Source organism: Odocoileus virginianus, chromosome 23 (genome assembly GCF_023699985.2).
Source record: "Odocoileus virginianus isolate 20LAN1187 ecotype Illinois chromosome 23, Ovbor_1.2, whole genome shotgun sequence".
NCBI classification, from domain to species: Eukaryota; Metazoa; Chordata; class Mammalia; order Artiodactyla; family Cervidae; genus Odocoileus; species Odocoileus virginianus.
The window spans coordinates 38511565-38529292 of record NC_069696.1 but is presented as its reverse complement, the minus strand read 5'-3'; the positions used below and the strand labels follow the sequence as shown (position 1 = coordinate 38529292).

At 53.8% G+C, this 17728-nt stretch overlaps 1 protein-coding gene across 1 annotated transcript; it reads right to left on the bottom strand.

Moving 5' to 3' along the window:
• Window positions 1-504: 504 nt before the first annotated feature.
• MFNG (MFNG O-fucosylpeptide 3-beta-N-acetylglucosaminyltransferase) lies at window positions 505-15204 on the bottom strand. Its single transcript, XM_020904056.2, has 8 exons — window positions 14743-15204; window positions 10164-10212; window positions 9712-9814; window positions 9160-9313; window positions 6143-6228; window positions 4094-4259; window positions 2298-2383; window positions 505-679 (listed from the first exon to the last, which is right to left on the bottom strand). The coding sequence occupies exons 1-8, from the start codon at window positions 14995-14997 to the stop codon at window positions 616-618; spliced, it is 963 nt and encodes a 320-aa protein (XP_020759715.1). The 5' UTR covers window positions 14998-15204; the 3' UTR covers window positions 505-615.
• Between the last annotated feature and the right edge of the window lie 2524 nt (window positions 15205-17728).

Genomic DNA, 17728 nt, shown 5'->3' with positions numbered 1-17728 from the left:
TTCTGATTCATCATCTGGGTCTGGTCATGCTGATGCTCCAAACAACATCAGGTGGGGAGCAGGGGCTGGAGACTGGTCAGCAACAGCATTATCTGCCACAGATTCTGGATTCTGCCCTTCCTCCACTTGGGTCCCCTCAGTGCTTGAGGATCCAGCCAAGGAAGCCAGGAGTGAGTGGCCCAGTGCTTGATCCCAGGAGAGGAACTGAGAGACCAGAGCTGGGGGCTCTGCACACCCAGGGGCCCAGGTAATTCTCTGGAGGGTTAGGATTCCTGAGCCCAAGTAGCTTAAGGACCCTCCATCCTCATTCAGTTCAGCCGCCCAGGGCCCATGGAGGCCCAGCCTTTGAGGCCTCTCTGGCACTTACTTGGTGCCCCCAATCCTGGGCTGTGCAACATACCTCCCCGGGGCTTGAGATGCATTCAGCACCAGTCATCATCCAATCCTGGGCTTGCTCATCTCTCAGAGGCCCTGCCAGGGACTGTCCCCCCCCCCACCCCACCCCCCCACCCCCCCCACACACACAAGACCTGCCACAGGCCCTCAAGGCTGCCTGGGAAGCTAAGGATAACCAGAGAGCCTCAGCCCAGTCTTTGCCCAGAGGTTCAGGGTTCGTCAGGCCACCAGCTGCGGGCACCAGGGAGTATCCGGGTAGAGGAGACAGTGGAGAGAGTGAAACCTGTGGAGAGACCAGAAATGGATAAGACAGTCACCCTCACAGGCTCTTGGGGGAGCATGGCACAGAGATGGTTTGGAGCAGGGTTTTTCCACCTTGGCACGTTGTGAATATTAGGAGCCAGATAATTCTGTTGTGGGGACTGTCCTGGGCATTGTGGGTGCTTAGCAGCAGCCCTGTACTCCACATGCCAGATGAGATTTTTTTTAAAAATATTTATTTATCTAATTTACTTATTTGGTTGTGCTGGGTCTCAGCTGTGGCATGTAGGACCTTCTATCTTCACTGCAACATGCAGGATCTTTAGTAGCAGCATGTGAGATCTAGATCCCCGACCAGGGATCAAACCTGGGCCCCCTGCACTGAGAGGGTGGAATCTTAGCCACTGTATCCACAGGGAAGTCCCTGCTGAGGCTTAACAATAAAAAATGTCCCCCCACACTACCAAGTGTCCCTTGGCAGGGGTGCAAAATGGTCCCTGGTTGAGAACCACTGATGGGTAAAGACTTCAAAAGCCAGAGAAACCATGAACAGCTGAGGCCACATCCTCTGAGTGACCTGAGTCCCCATCAAGCAGGAACCTATGGATTCTAGAATATTTAGGCTTTGAGAGAATTTAACACCAATTTTTAAATCTCTTGACATACAGCCATAGCTTGCACACCTCTATTGATAAGAAGCTCACTCCATTATAAAGCAGCTCCTTTTCTCTTGAAATTTTTTTTCCCCCTATATTGAGCCAAATTCTGTCTCCTTGTAACGTCCAACTTGTTCAACACAGTCCTGGGCCCGGCAGCCTTGGGATGGCGGTGAGCCCTCTGCCTCCAAACAGTCGGCTCTGCAGGATTTCAGGGGCGGGAGTGCATACTCCCTTATGGGTTATGCACTTCAGGTAAGTCCAGAGTCTGGACAGAGCCTAGAAGGCCCAGGGGATGCGGGGGATGCCACCTCCCCAAATGAATCTGATGCCACTCTCCTCTTTTCTCCCATGTACCAGTCACACTGGCTTCTTCTACTTCCTTGAGTAGGTCTTACTTCCCTGCCACAATATGTCACAGACCAGGCTCTAAACGGCTCCACAGCAATAAGGGCTGGGAGTGGGATGGAGGGGGCTGAGCTGAGCAGCTCTAATCCCTCCAGGGTGTGTTTGGGGGGAGAACTGGAGGTGCCTAGGTGGCATTTTAGCCCTCATTCCAACTCTGTCCATGGAAAAGTATCATCTAAGAAACGAAGAGCCTAAGAAAAAAATTTTTTTAATTTCCCCATGAGTGCCTGGAATTTCTCCCTGAGAGCATCTCCTTTGCTCAGTGAACACAGTTCAGTCTTCTAGAGCTTCCTGAAGAATCCCAGAGGATCAGTTCTGGGAGATCCCCTTCAGATCCTTGACGCCCAGCCTCCTTGTGCTACCAATGGGGTGACTAAGATACAGAGAGGGCTGGGCAGGCCCCTGCCCAAGGTCACACAGTAAGCCCAGGACAGGGCAGCGACTGAGATCCATTCCCAGCTCTGTACTATCAGCTACTAACCTCTCTCACTTCCCTCCCTCCAGGTTCCCTTGTCTTTCTATCCCTGGCCTCAGGCCCCAGTCCTCCCATCCTACAGTTTCAGCCCGCAGACCCACCTGGAGGGGTCCTCCTCAGGGGAGAAGGGGCCATGGAGCTTAATGACGTTGAGTTTCCCCTCAAAGACGCCGTAGCTAAGGGTAACCTGTGCAGAGAGAAGCAGAGAAGGCAATGAAGCTGGGGGTGGGGGTGGGGGGTGGGTGGTGTTTGTCCCATCAGGGACCCCACAAGGGGGCAGCATTTTGGTGGAAACAGAGAAGGTGCCTGAGACATTTTGAGCGGCACAGAAAGCCAGTCTCTGCACCTGAAATTCCACCATCAGTAATGGGTGTTTCACTGGGGGCCCATCCCCTCCCATTCTCCCATAATCCCATTGGTGCCCTCAACAGTCCCATTTACTAAAGAGGCTGGAATGATCCCCTCATCTACAGATTGGGAAACTGAGGCTCAAGAGGCGAAGGTGCCTTTCCAGGAAGTTGCACTCCTGGAATGAGGTTTCCTGAGACCTACTCTAGGGCCTTAGCAATCCCTCAGATCATTCCACAAGCAATGAGGCTGTGGATGATGACTCCAGTCAAAAGGCAGTCAAGCACAGTGGTTAAAGATTGTGGATTTGGGGGCCACCCACCAAGGTTCAAGTCCCTCTCTGTCCTGAACCAGCCACAGTTAGTTCCACTCTCTGGGCCTCAGTTTCTCCATCTGTAGAATGGGAATAATGTTAAGATCCATTCCCTATGAATGTTATGAGGAACCTGAGAGTTAAAAAAGATAAGGCCCCCAGTGTGGTGTCTGGCACAGCAGGGACTTTAGGGAATACCCTGGTTTTGGCCAAAACCAGGTTTTGGTCCAAACTCTGCCCCTCTTTCCTGGCTGTGGCCCTAATGGGACCAACCTGCACCCCAGTTCTAGGTCTGGTCAATCAACATTAGCTCTAGGCTCTGGTAGGAAACAGGTCATGTGACCCAAGTGAGCCATGTGACCAGTGAGCATCAGCCGTGCGGTCTGACAGAAGGAGGAGCTCTCTTCTCACTGGTGGAGTGGAAACCAGAGGCTGCCATCTTGCAGCACAAGTAGCAAGCCTGCCTGAGAATGGGGCCAGCATAGGGGAGGACACCCGAGAGAGGGGACAGGGTATGAGCACCCAGATCTCACCAGATCGAGCAAATCAGTCACACCCTCACCTTCTCAGGTACATGGTCCCATAAAGGTCCTTTTCTGTTTAATTAGTCTATTGCCTTTCTGTCACTTGCAGCTAAAAGGGCTCTGACTCATACCATGAAGGCCTCCCGGGGGGCCTTCCCAGCCAGAACCCCCTATGGGGCTGGACACCCATGAGTTGGAGGGCAGTATCTGCAAGGCAGAGTTCAGCAGAGTCACTACCTGCCAGGTGATGGGAGGGGTACCCACCCCTCCCCCAGCCTGACCTTACACATGGATCATACCTACTGAAGACCTCATCTTTCCCAATAACACCTGTGTGGGAAGGAAGTAGTAAGCAGTGGCCAGGTAAGCTCTGATGAAGGAGGAGGCCATTGAAAAGGAGGGTGTGGTAAGGATGGGAGGTTGAAGAGAGATGAGAAGGAAGGATGCAGCGTTCAGGGACCTGAGTGGTCTGAATCTCAAGATGAGCTTCCTCTCATTTGTGCAAGTCCCTCCAGCTGGCATTTGAGAACCAGATCAAAGAATATTAGCATCACAAATGCCAACCCTTAAGGGTCAGAGGTGGAGAGCACTGAGTCACTGCGTGCCCTTAAGGGGGACCTTTGCCATGCTTGGACTCAGTTTCCCCATTAAAGGAGAGAGCCCCCCAACACACACACCTCCCCCATTGCCACCTGCCCCAAGGCTGGCTCACCTGCTCTGGAAGCTGGGCAGCCTCCAGCAGCTGCAGGGTCTCCAGGTGGGAGTGGAAGAGGGGGCAGGGCTGCAGGTGGCCGCCCAGCTTGCACTCCACGATGTAGCCCACGGTGCAGTCGTCAGGCAGCCGGATGAGGGCAGAGGTGTCCATGAAGTGGGAGCCACTGAAGGACAGAGCCATGCTGCGGCCACTGGCCAAAGGCCCTTGATACCTAGAGCCCTTCCTGTCTCCCAGAAAACCCTCCCTCCACCACAGCCAGCTGGGAGAGAAGAGTGCAGCTCTAGCATCTGCCCCCTGCACACTGTGTGGCCTCGTGCACGTTATAAGCCTTGGAGAGTCTCAGTTTTCTCTTCTGTAAAACGGGCATGATAATAGCCAGAGCTGTTGTGAGGATTAAGTGGTGAAATGGTGAGATGAAGCCTTTTATTAATGTATCCTTTCCTTTTCCCTCTTTCTTTTCATTCGCTCATTCATTCATTCTTGAGTTTGAGTGTCTACCTGGTGCCAGAAACTGATGGCACAGAAGCTGAGGACACAGAGATGGGAAAGAAACGCTTCCTGCCCTCAACAGCAGCCTCCGTGCTGGACGGAGACAGACAGATGAGCAGGTCATTTCAGAGGAGGACTGATGCTAGGTCAGAGGAAAGCACGAGGCCTGGGGACACAGGGAGGGCAAAGCAGATTCCCAGAGGAGGTGGCAGTCTTTTGTTTTGCTCTTTATTTAATCATGGCAGTAGCAGATTCTAAACAGAGTCTTACAGGATGATCTGCAGTCAGCCAGGTGCCAAGCGGGGGAGGAGCAGTGTTCCTGGCAAGGGCGTCACCTGACTGTGCACCCCACGAACGCCCTAGAGACCAGGCTGGACAGCTTGCCCCGCTGCACAAGATGCCTGAGAGAGGGGTTGAGCGGGTACAGAAACCCATCCTCTGTCACCTTCCCCAGGCTGTGCCTGGGGGCCACACTGCCCAGAGGGGGTACTTTTTTCTAATTCACACAAATGTGCCATAGAGGGGGACAGAAGACTAGATGGGGTATCCGGGTCACAGGGAGACCCCTAGTCATGTGTATACACCTGTTATCAACAGACCTTAGGACAGCATTCCTGCTCCCTGTCAGGACACAGACTACCTCCGGAGGGCATCCCCATCCAGGGCAGGGCAGAGCAGGTTGCTGCAGAGGCAAATCACGCAGGCCCTTGAGCCAAACCCAGCAGCTGAGAGACCTTGGGCCTGGGTGACCTTGAACCAACCACTTACTTAACCTCTCAGCAACTTAGTTTTTTCAGCCAAGTAGAAATAAGGCCAACGCCCCTTCCTCCCTGGGGGCTGTGATAATCTTAGCGAAGTACAGGCCTGGCTCAGAGTCAACCCTCAATTCAAGGTGGTGACACTGATGTGGCTGTTAATAACAGTAAATCCTGCCCAGCAGACCTCAAGAGACCTTTGTCATGTCCTCTCTAGAATACCAGTACTCCCACCCAGTACTGAGGGCTTCCACTACTCTCACAATTGCCCTCAGTCTGGCACCACTCTTCTAGGACCATTCCAGCTCAAATGCCACCTCTTCCAGGAAGCCTTCCCTCCTCTCCCCAGGTAGAAGGCCCTACTTCCTCCTCTGAGTGTTCCTCCACTTGGCCTTCACCTCCCTTGTGACAGTGATTGGTCAGAAGAGGGCTGAAAACAGAACCTAATACTGACTGGGCTCCTACCAGGTGCCAGCCCAGGCACTTTCTCATTTAACCCTTACAATGACCACTGGCCACTGTATTATCAGGTCCATTTTACAGATGGGGCACTGAGGCTCCTAGAGATTACACAGCTTGCCTGTGTGTAGCAGTGTGCACTAGGCAGTGTACCCCCAAGGGATGGTAACAGGTGGCTTGCTCACCACCATCTGTGTAACTCTGATGCAGTGGGAATGAGAGGTAGTGTCTCCTTAGCTCACTTTCAAGCACTTTCTGCTACAAACACTCCACCCACACACCAGCCGATTCCTCCTCTCTGCACACCTCTACCTCCCCCACCTGCCTGTAGGTCTCTGCTTACCTGGCCCAGGGGGCCATCTTCAAAGCCAGTTTGCGGTTGATGCAGAAGCCAGCACCCCCGGTGGCAAACCAGAACTGTACCAGCCTCTGTGAGGGAAGATGGGGAAAGCCAAAGTGTAGGGTGAGCCTAGGAGTGGGGGCAACAGCCAGGCCTCCCCTTATTCACAACCAACATGGCTCAAAAGCTTTATATTTCACATCTCACTAGAGTCTTGCTATGAGGCTTCTCAGATTGCCCTAGTGGTAAAGAATCTGCCTGCCAATGCAGGACACATAAGAGACACAGATTCGATTCCTGGGATGCGAAAATCCCCTAGGAGGACATGGCAAACCACTCCAGTATTCTTGCCTGGAGAATCCCATGAACTGAGGAGACTGGCGGACTAAAGTCCATAGGGTCACAAAGAGTCGGACATGACTGAAACGATTTAGCACGCATGCACACTCTTGTTATAACCTGAAATTATGCCCATGGAGGAAAAAGAGAAGGGCAGGCAAACATTCAAGGGCTTGGAATGAGATCCGGCACATGGTAAACATTAGTGGGTTTATGGATCAGCTTGTAAAGCCCTTGACATTTCAATCTCTGAACCAATACCACCCTTTTAGGGTGTAAACTGTTTTCTGCCCTTGTCTAGCATCACTGTGGCCCAAGATCTCTTCTACCTCCTCTGTGAGGACCTGTGAATTCACCCGTGAATTTCTTCAAGGTTTTTGAGAAACACGATACCTTTTCAACTATACCATCTCTTAGTCAAAGTGCCCTAAGGTTACCTTCTCCCAAGTCCACAGTTGGCGCTTCATTGATGTATGTTGCATTGGGTTGGTTATCTCCCATGATTCAGCAGTGAGAAGAGTACTGGACAGGAAGTTGGAAAGTCTGACACTGGGCTTCCCCCTCCACTGTACAGCTGTATAACCTTGAAAGAGTCCCTGCCCCTCTCTGGACCTCAGATATGTCACCTGTGAGCACAGCATTGGCTCCAGTTCTGAAATCCCATGGTTCTCCAGGCCCAGAGGTGTTCTCCTCCTCCGAGATCTCTACAAGCTTACTTCTGGAAACTCTGCCCTCTTAGAGAGAAGTCAGGCCTCAACTAGGCAGAATGAATTGGGACCTAACACACAGGAGGTGCCCAACAAATGCTTGTTTAATGAATTAATGAGAGCAGGGCTTCGACTCCCAGAGAACCACAGTAACATCAGCAGTGACCATGTGAGTGCCTAGCCCCAAGTACCGACCATGTCAAGCCCTGTGCTACAGATCAGGTGACCGAGGTACACAGAACTGAGGTCACCTGCTGAGGTCCCAGAGCTGGGACTGACCCCAAGCCAAACCTCCTTTCCCCTGTGCCATCCTACCCTGGGGGGACACCCACAGTCCGAACTGGCCAGGACACTCTGGAGCAGTCCTGGGATCCTGCTGGTGGGGTGTCTGACAAGGAGGGCATTGGTGCACATTGTGGGCTTGAGGAGTGGGTGTGCCCAGCAGGGTCCTGTGCCCAGCATGGGAAAAACACTGCTCAGAGGTGAGGCTGGGCTGAGTCATGTGCTCGTGCTCAGCCGCAGAGTCATGTCTGACTCTTCAGAATCCCATGGAGCTGAATCGGGTACTGGTGGAAAACACTCACTAGTATCTGCCATGTGCCAGATCCCATTCCAAGCCCTTGAATGTTTGTGTGTGCTTAGCTGCTCAGTCATGTCTGACTCTTTGCAACCCCACGGACTGTAGCCCACCAAGCTCCTCTGTCCATGGGACTCTCCAGGCAAGAATACTGGAGTGGGTTGCCATTTCCTTCTCCAGGAGATCCAGGCCCTTGAATAGGTGACCTCACTTAATTCTTCTTTTGCTCACAACCACTCTATGAGGTAGCGACAGTTTTCACTGATTCTACAGATGAAGAAACTGAGGCACAGAGAGGCAAGGTGACTTCAGTCAAGGTCACAAAGTCAGGAGGGAGCGGGGCTAGGGAATGAGCTCTGGGAGTCAGGTTTCAGAGCAAAGCTCTCAACTCTTTAGGTCAGGGAGAGGTGGTATGGGAACCTGGGTGACCCCTCGGCTCACCTGGCATCAGCTTGCTCATGCACACCACCCCTCAGGGCCCAGGAGGATTTAATTAGGGCTCAAAGGCTGATGAGCGGCAGATAATTAAGGTTTTGTGTTTCCTGCTCTTGGTTTCCCTCGAGAAGCAGATGGTGACCCTGAGAGGGAGAGAGCCCCATAGTGGGCCCAGCTCCCGCTCCAGACATTGCCTCTAGAAAGGGGGACCCATGGCTTTCCTATTCATGGGGGCCAAGGGTGCCCTAGGGGCCTGGCTCGCCACAACACCGGAATCCAGGTGGGTTCTGGGGACAGGGGGGAAAACATGGAATATACGTATACTAAAAAATTCTTATTTCTGCAAAAGTCATATGAACCAGTCTCCTGGCCTTTTGTTTATTTGCTTCCTAAATCTGGCAACCTAAATCTGTCCATTCAGGTCTGGAGCTGAAGCTGGTGCTGGGGACCCTCTTGTGCCAGGTGTCAATACCTCTGTGGGTGATTAGTGAAATCTGAAGAGAGGAAAGCTGTCTAGGGGAAGGGAGGGTTCAGGGGCTCCCGGCAGCCACAATTTGCCACCTGGTCCAACAGATTCAGCATTTTAACAATCCGTCCAACTACATGGTGATACCAGGTGGCTAGAAGCCTGATGGTGGAGCCTGGAGACCTCAGCTCACCCCACCATGCTCACGGTATGACCAGGACAAGCCACTGCTCCTCAGTAATTGAGGCCCTACTCAGTGCCAGTCTTTGCTTTCCTTGCATTATCTCAATCTCCTGTCTCCCCTCTCTCAGTCTCATAAAGGAGGAGACAGGATCAGAGGAGAAGCCACAACCCAGATACAGCGATGCAGCCAATTCTGAAACCCAGAAAAGGCACCCGCCCCATGCAGGGCCCCGCCCCTGACCCCGCCCCCCGAAGGGCCCTGCCCCGCCCCCCAGCGGCCAGTTCACAAAGGAGGAGGCAGCGAGGGACCCACTGTGCGGTTGTGAGGTTGCGGCTCCGAAGCGTGAATTGGCCGATTCAGGCTAGGCCGGCCTACGTAGACGTCACTGGTCTGGGGGAAGGTTTTCAGCAACTTCAGCAGCGCCCTCGGGTTCAGATAGTTGTCGTCATCTACGTGGCAGAACCATCTGTGGGGATGGAATGGGGGACCTTGAACTCGAAGGGGTTCCCAAGAGCTTCCAGTCAGCCAGACTCCCCCTGCACCCTCATAGTCAATCAACAAACAGATACGGGCTGGAGGGGGGTTAACATTTAAGGCCTAGCCCTGTGCCAGGCAGCATCTCCTGTAAGCTCATGAAGAAGTTGTGCCCACTTCTCAGCTGGGAACCAAGACTCAGGAAGGCTAAGACACACCCTAGGTCACACAGCCAGAATGGCAGGATTTGAACCCAGATGGTCTGACCAGAGACAGATCCCAGAAGGCCCTGCATGTGATTCAATTCACCGGATCCAGAACTTTACTTTTGCCTGAGGCAAAGGTCATGCTTGCCCCCTAAGACCAAGGTGAAGACCAAGGTAGACTCACCTCAGCCCACTGGCCAAGAAGGCATCAAATTCAGCGGCCATCTTGCAGGACAGGGCAGGGTGGCTGTGTTCTGCAGAGCAGTTAGTGACCACAAGGTGGGGCCCTGGAGAAGGAAGGACCAGTCAGCCCAGCTCCTCTCTCTGTGAGAAGCAGAGCAAGGCAGGGCCTCACAGAGCCTGGGGCAGTCCACCCACTCCCATTTTACACAGGGGAAACTGAAGTCAGGGAGGGCTGACCTGCCCAGAATCCTGAAACTAATGGACAGTACGCTGAGCTGGGACCCAGGTGTTCACGGCCTTACTGCTTCCAGGGGAGACTCCTGTTCCCCTCCTGGGCAAAGGGGGAATCCCTGTATACCAAGGGTAGACAGTCGTGTTTCCTGGGGACCCCTAGGCAGCCACCCTAGCTTTCCCTGACAACAACGGAGGGGTCCCCATCCCACCCAGAGTTACCCAGTCTCTCCTGGAGGCCTTCATCCAGGCTGTCAGTGAAGATGAACGTCTAGGAATGAGAAAAGAGTCATGGCAGGGGTCAGCCAAGGAGAGTCCTGGGTCAGCCCACAGCCAAGTCCAGGTGGATACACACATATCAGACCTCTGTCCTCCTTCAGTGATAGAAATACACTCTTGTCACAGTCACACACTCCTTTAGGACAACAGGGCTTTCTCAGCTACCCAACCCCCTCCCCCATACAACACACACAAGCCCGCTTTTGTAGACACACAACTTCGAGTTGTACATCAGCCCATCAGTCTCACATTCAGCCCCCTTACAGACCAACACCCACCAGACCAGAGTCACACGCCCTTGGTAGAATCACACCTTCTTCAACCACACACACATCACAGTCCCACTTGGCCACTCCACAATCACATACACACGTGTGTGTCAGTAGACAGAGGCACATGCTGGTGCACCGAACCATTTAGGGAGACAGTCACAACTCTCATAGTCACCCAAACTCCGTGTGCAAGTGTCAGGGCCCTCACAGACCTCCCAGACTGAAGAAGCGCCCCACCCACAGCTTTCACATGCCTGGTCCCTCATGACTTCACTGACCCTCCACAACACCCGACAGGTGTTGTGATTTGCAGATGGCAAAATGAAGGCTAAGTCATGAAGCGAGGCTGTGTGGTTGGCAAGAGGTAAGGACTTCTCCCCACTCTCAGCTCCCAGCGCAGCCAGACTTCCCCCCAGGAGCCCCACCCAGCAGGCACTCAGACCCAGCCTGAGGACACTGAACACCTGAGCACCCCCAGACCTGGGCTTCTCTCACTCTTCCCTATCTTACTGGGACCCCAAATCTGGGGGTCACCATGCCTCCTCTCTTTCTCTCACACCCACATCCAGTCTGTCAGCAAATTCTATCCACCCGACTTTCAAACTAAAGAGCTAAAGAGCCTCTTGATGAAAGTGAAAGAGGAGAGTGAAAAAGTTGGCTTAAAACTCAACATTCAGAAAAACTAAGATCATGGCATCTGGTCCCATCACTTCATGGCAAATAGATGGGGAAACAGTGGGAACAGTGACAGACTTTATTTTGGGGGGCTCCAAAATCACTGCAGATGGTGACTGCAGCCATGAAATTAAAAGACGCTTGCTCCTTGGAAGAAAAGTTATGACCAACCTAGACAGCATATTAAAAAGCAGAGACATTACTTTGCCAACAAAGGTCTGTCTAGTCAAAGCTATGATTTTTCCAGTAGTCATGTATGGATGTGAGAGTTGGGCCATAAAGAAAACCAAGTACCGAAGAATTGATGCTTTTGAACTGCGATGTTGGAGAAGACTCTTGAGATTCCCTTGAACATCAAGGAGATCCAACCAGTCCATCCTAAAGAAAATCAGTCCTGAATATTCATTGGAAGGACTGAAGCTGAAGCTGAAACTCCAATATTTTGGCCACCTGATGTAGAGAAGTGACTCATTGGAAAAGACCCTGATGGTGGGAGAGATTGAAGGCAGGAAGAGAAGGGGATGACAGAGGATGAGATGGTTGTATGGCATCACCAACTCAGTGGATATGAGCTTGAGTAAACTCTGGGAGTTGGTGATGGATAGGGAAGCCTGGCATGCTGCAGTCCATGGGGTTGCAAATAGACACGACTGAGTGACTGAACTGAACTGACTGAACTTTCAAACTGCTTGGGGTACACGCTTTCCCTGCAGCCTCCATGGTCAGCGCACGGTCCATCCCTCCTCGTCACCTCCTGCCTGCTTTGCTGCAGTCACCTTTTCCCTGTTCTCTCTGTTCCGTCCTGCTCCGCTCCAGTCTGTTTTCAACACAGCCCCCGGGGGAGCCTGTAAAATAAGTCAGGCTTTTCTTGCCCTGCTCTCCGGCAAATGTGTGCCACCAAACAGTCACCAGATAGTGGAACTCTCCAGTCTGGAGTGTGGGCCAAATGGGCCAGGGAATGTCTGGGAATGAGTTAGTGAGGATGGGGGGAAGGAGAGGTCCCCGCAGCACAGTCTGGGGGCTGAGCAGGGCTCATGAGGCTGGTGTTTCAGTCCCTGGGAATTCTGAGGTTGGCACAGAGCAGTGGGCAGAGTTTTCTCTGAGCAGAGGGTTGCATTTGATTGTTTCAAGGAGGGATCCTGACAATGGTTAAAACTTTGTAGGAAAACAAAAGGACAGACAGTCTACTGGGGTTGGGGGAGGGGGTGCCCGGGGCCATCTGCTGCAGAGGAGGGGAGATGTGGGGCTCTCATTGCTCCCCCCACCCCTGCCCTCGAGGAATGTGAGGAAGAGAAAGGCTCCTCTGCATCTCAAAACGTGCTTCCCCCAAGCCCGCCCCCTGTGCCTGGGACAAAGGCCACACACGAGCCCCAGCCCGCTGACACAAAGGCCCACCTGCCACCCGGCTGCCCTTAACCAGCTGGAGCGGGTGCCCAGCCCTGGAGTTAACCAGCTCAGGCCTGCTCCTGATGGCAGAGCTGAGATGGCTCTAATACCCTCCTGCGCTGTGCGGCTGGGGAAACCGAGGGTTGAAAGGGGGACGGCCTTGGCCCAGGTCACAGGGAGAGATGAGCCAAAGGATGGAAATGAAGGGGGCCCAGATGTAGTGATGAGAGTGGGTCTCCCTGTCTCCTCTCTTCTTCCTCAGTTTGAGTGTCTTTCCTTTTTTTTTCAGATCTGCCTTAAAGGACAAGATTTCTAGAGTCTGCCTCTTGTGCTAGGGACAGGGGAGAGGAAAATGGGAATGTCCAGCTGAGTGAATACACCTCCTCTGCTTACAAATTGGGAATTTTTAAGTCTCCCCCTCTGAAAAATGGAAATATCAATACCTACCACTCGGGTTATTGTGAGGGTTCAGTAGAGTGATGCACTAATATGCTGTCCCTTAGATGCCGAGCAGTTGGCAGGTACTCCCTCTGGCGGCCTGGTTAGCATCTGGGATTGAGCTCAGAGCAGAGAGGGTGTCTGCATGCCTCTCCTCTGCGAACCTGGTCCTGCCAGGACTGGACACCCAGGCTAAAAGCCCAAGTGACCAGGCCGCCCTGGGGTCCCCAGTCTCAGTAGAGAAGGAGGGACCCCAGCCTAGAGGTGGGCCCACTGGGCTCTGCCCCCTTGGGCCTTTGGGGTGATGCTGGCAAGCACTTCCTCCTCTCTGGCCTCAGTATCCTCATCCGGAGCAAGGGCACCATCATAGCGATCAAGATGAAACAGGAAAGGGCCTCCGACCACGTGAGGCCAAGCTCCCGGGTACACACAGACACAGCACCATAAACAGGAAGGTCTGCAGGGGGGGCCAGGCTTGGTGGCTTCCGCTTAATCTCCCTAAGATGAGAAGCTGTGTAGCGTCCCAGGGAAGAGTCTGGGGCGTGTTAGGGGTTCCAGCAAAGAAAGGATTAATCCAGGGTGCCGGGATATCAGGACCAGGAAATCAGGGTAAAGGTGCCCCCCCGCCAGTGGGCCCTGGCCTCTTCCAGGCACCACCTCCCCATCCTTGGTCTCCAGGAGCCTCCAACCAATCCCCCTCCCCCCAAGGCTCGTCACTTCCTCCCACTGAGCCAGCCGCCAAAGTAGGGACAGCATGTGTGTGTGTGTGTGTGTGTGTGTGTGTGTGTCTGCGCACGCACGCACACGAATCTGCCCCTCTACCTCGCTAGAGATGACTCCCAACACCCCCAGATCACTGACTTTGCCTGAGAAGGGCACTGGGTATGGGGCTGGCAGAGCCAGAGGGGACTCAGAGCTGCTTCCCCAGAAAACCACACCCCCATCACACACACACGTCTTGTCATGGCACGTCTGACACTGACACTGGCTCCATGCGTGTGAGCATACACGCATGTGAACACACATACACATCGCCACTATACATGCCAGGCAGGCCTCCCGCTCATCACTGCTTTCACCACAGCACACAGCCACTCCGTCCATCCATCAGAAACTGCCCCACAGGGATCGAGACAAGGAGGTGAGATGCCCCTGCCCTGGGGCACGCCCTTGGGAGCAGAGGGTGGGGGCAGGGCTGTCAGGAATTCTGAAAGGATGCCCCCCACCCCTCTCCCCAGACAGGCCCCACCCAGACCGTCCCATCCTCAGAGGCTCAGCCCTTGCACTCCACCCTCAGCCAGGGCAAAGGACAGCACCCAGGGCCTGGCCTGGGGGCAGCCTGGCCAGGGCTCTTGTCAAAAATCAGGACCTTGCAGAGGCCTCTGTCCAGCTGCCCAACACCCACCATTGCCCCCAAGGCCAGGGTGGGCACGCACGAAGCCTGCTCCAGAATAACCAGGGAATGAAGGGACCCCCAGAAGGGACGTAGGAGCCCAGGGTAGCCTGGCCCCCAAAAGACCAAGCAGTGGGCCTGAGGAGTGCCTGGATCCTGGGCCAGTGAGGGACTCGCAGCCGCAGGAGACCCCCATCCTGGGAGGAAGGAGGAGCGGGAACACAGTCCAGGCAGGGCAGGTGGGAGAGCAGCTTCTCCCGTGGGGCTGCCAGAGAACCCCCAGGTCGGAGGTAGAAAGGCCTCTGTGAGCCCTCAGACCAGGGGCCACTCCTGGGACCCGCAGTCGCCCGCTTGTCACCTGTTCCCTGGTCCTGGAGACCCACGTGTTGAGCAGCAGCTCCACGCGGGAGTGGTGGAAGGCCTGGGTCGTCTTGACTGCGATGAAAACATCGTGCAGCTGCAGCTCGGAGGGCCGAGGGCTTGGCGGGCTCAGCTCGGGGGTGTCGGGCACACGCTGCGGGGACGGGCTTGAGCGGTACCGTAGGGAGAGGAGCCCCATGCATAGAAGGGTGAGGAGGACTCCGGCCAGGCCCCGGAGGAGCCGGCAGTGCATTGGCCCTAGGGCCCCAGACGGCTCAGCTCCCAAGTCCCAACCAGACGGGGAGGGGAGGCTGGTCAGGCGGGAGCCCCGGCAAAGGCAAAGGGCTGGCAGGCATGGCGGGCGGGCCGGGAGGGGAGAGGTGGGAGTCGGAGCTCCAGGCCCGCCGGCCGAGCCACCGCAGCCCCGCCGCCGCCAGCCCTCCACCTGCTTGCTCCCCGGCCCTCCCGCCCGCGGCTCGGGGGCGCCTGGCCCCGCCCCTGCCTCCAGCGCAGCCCAGGGGCGGGGCCGGCCCAGGGGAGCCCAGAGGTGGCTGGAAAAGGCACGGGCAGAAGGCACAGCCCCGGCTCTGCCAGCTGCTGCGGTGGGGGTGGGGGCAACAGCAACCCCTCCGTGCCAGATGGAAGGGAGGGGCCCTCCAGCCTTCCCACTCCCCAGAGACCGTGGGCTTAGCTCATTCAACACCCAGTATCTTCGGTGGCCAGCCTCCCAGGTTTGGCTTCACATAGTTCCTTCTGGGTGCACCCTTTCCTCCGCTAGCCCTGGCCATCCTCACCCACGTTTCCTCTACCAGGCTGAATTTTATTTGCCTTTTAAGGGTTTCCCCAACGGCTAAGTGGGTAAAGAATCCGCCTGCAATGCAGGAGACACAGGAGATGCAGGTTTGATTCCTGGGTCAGGAAGATCTCCTGGAGGAGGAAATGACAACCCACTCCAGTATTCTCTCCTGGAAAATCCCATGGACAGAGGAGCCTGGCGGGCTACAGTCCACGGGATCACAAAGAGTCAGACACGGCTGAGCAACTAAGCACATAGCCAATTAACAAGATCTTATAGAGTCAGGTGGATAGCAAAGGGACTCAGCCACAGGTATACATGTGTGCCCAGTCTCCCCCAAACTCCCCTCCCATCTGGGCTGCCACATAACAGAGTTCCCTGTGCTCTACATTAGGTCTTTATCCATTTAAGGCTTAGGCTCAAGTGGCCCTCCTCCAGGAAGTCTCCCAGCCTCTGGGGCCCCCACAGCGGTTAGCCCAGTTTCTTCGGTCTTCACAACAGTGCTAGAATTATTTCCAGTTCGTAGCTGAGCATATAAAGCTCAGAATGATCCAAGCTGATCCAGCAGCTCAGCCACAGAGCCCCTCGTCTGGCCCACAGAAGACCCCTGAAGGTCCCTGTCCTGCTGTGACCCACCGTAGTCCATCTTGCTCAGCAGTCATTACTGCTTCCTCTCTCCCAGCCAGCCCAGTGGACAGAAGGCTTTCTGCAGCCACCACCTCTCTCATTTGTTTTTTTTTTTTAGTTAATTAATTAATTATTTTTGACTGTGCTGGGTGTTCATTGTGGCACTCAGGCTTTCTCTAGTTGCAGTGAGCAGGGGCTTCTCTTCTTTCGGCTAGTGGGCTCTAGAGCCCAGGCTCCATAGTTCCGGCTCATGGGCTTAGTTGCTCCTTGGCATGTGGGATCTTCCTAGGTCAGGGATCAAGTCTGTGTCCTCTGCGTTGCAAGGTGAATTTCTAACCACTGGACCACCAACGAAATCCCTCCGTCTTGTTTGGTACAAGGTCACTCATGTCTTGTCCTCCCTCTGCTAGAACCCTGATGGCTTCAAAAACGCCAAGGATCAACACCAGCCTGCAGACCCTGGAAGGGTGGCCCCTGTTACCTCCAGTCCCAGCTCCTACTCTTCTCCTCTTGCTTCCTCACTCCAGACCCAGTGGGCTTCTGACCAGTCCAGGGACACATCCACCTCAGGACCTATGCCCATGGTTCCTGCCTGGGCCTCTCTCCGTTTAGTCGCTAAGTTGTGTCCAACTCTGCGACCCCATGGAATGTAGCCCGCCAGCCTCCTCTGTCCGTGGATGATTGTCCAGGCAAGAATACTGGGGTGGGTTGCCATTTTCTTCTCCAGAGGGTCTTCCCAACCCAAGGATCGAACCCAAGTCTCCTGAGTCTTCTGCACTGCAGACATAGTCTTTACCACTGAGCCACCTGTGATATTGGTCCTGAGAAACAATTCAACTGGCCTATCAAGTCAACTGGTTCTACCAACATAATGCTACCAAAAAACCTGAAAGCCTTAGCATTCACATCTCAGACTAGATCAAAGAGACAATACTCTTTAAGCTACAGTTTCAGGATTATATAGAAAATCACTAACCTTCAGACAATAAATTCATACTATACTAGGTATTTTAAAGTGATTTTTACCTCTTTGTAAAGAAGGGATCAAAATAATAATTAGGATTTTTAAAAATGAAAAATGAGATTCACTCAAATTTAATAAAATTAATCATTGACTCAACTCTATGGACTCTCAAAATAATTAGTTCTACCCAGGCTGCCAGCTCTAGAGATCCAGAGATCTAACTCCCTCATCACCCTACCTCCTTCAAGTCTACACAAATATCTTCTACATGAAGCCTTCCCAGACCGTTTTATTTAAATTGCAACTCCTCCCCCCTCCTTCCCAGCTTTCCAGGCTCTGTTTCCCAGGGTCCCTTTTCTGCAGTGTTCTCTCCAAAAGTACTTCTCAGCCTTCAACATCCTCTATATTTATTTGTTTATTGTCTGTCTTCCTCATGAGAATATCAGGGCAGGGATTTCTTTTTATCCACTGAATTCCTAGTACCTAGAACAGGGCCTGGCACATGGTAGGCACTCAAATTTTTCTTGTTAAACACAGGAAATACCAGATACGTGGAGAACTGCATTAGCACTATAAAGGGAGAGAAAAGGAAAACCA

Coding starts and splice junctions, on each gene's coding strand:
- MFNG (XM_020904056.2), bottom strand. CDS start 14,997: ATGCACTGCCGGCTCCTCCGGGGCCTGGCCGGAGTCCTCCTCACCCTT. Junction 10,213..14,742: donor TCTCCAGGACCAGGGAACAG/GTGACAAGCGGG, acceptor TCTCATTCCTAG/ACGTTCATCTTCACTGACAG. Junction 9,314..9,711: donor TTCTTGGCCAGTGGGCTGAG/GTGAGTCTACCT, acceptor CCATCCCCACAG/ATGGTTCTGCCACGTAGATG.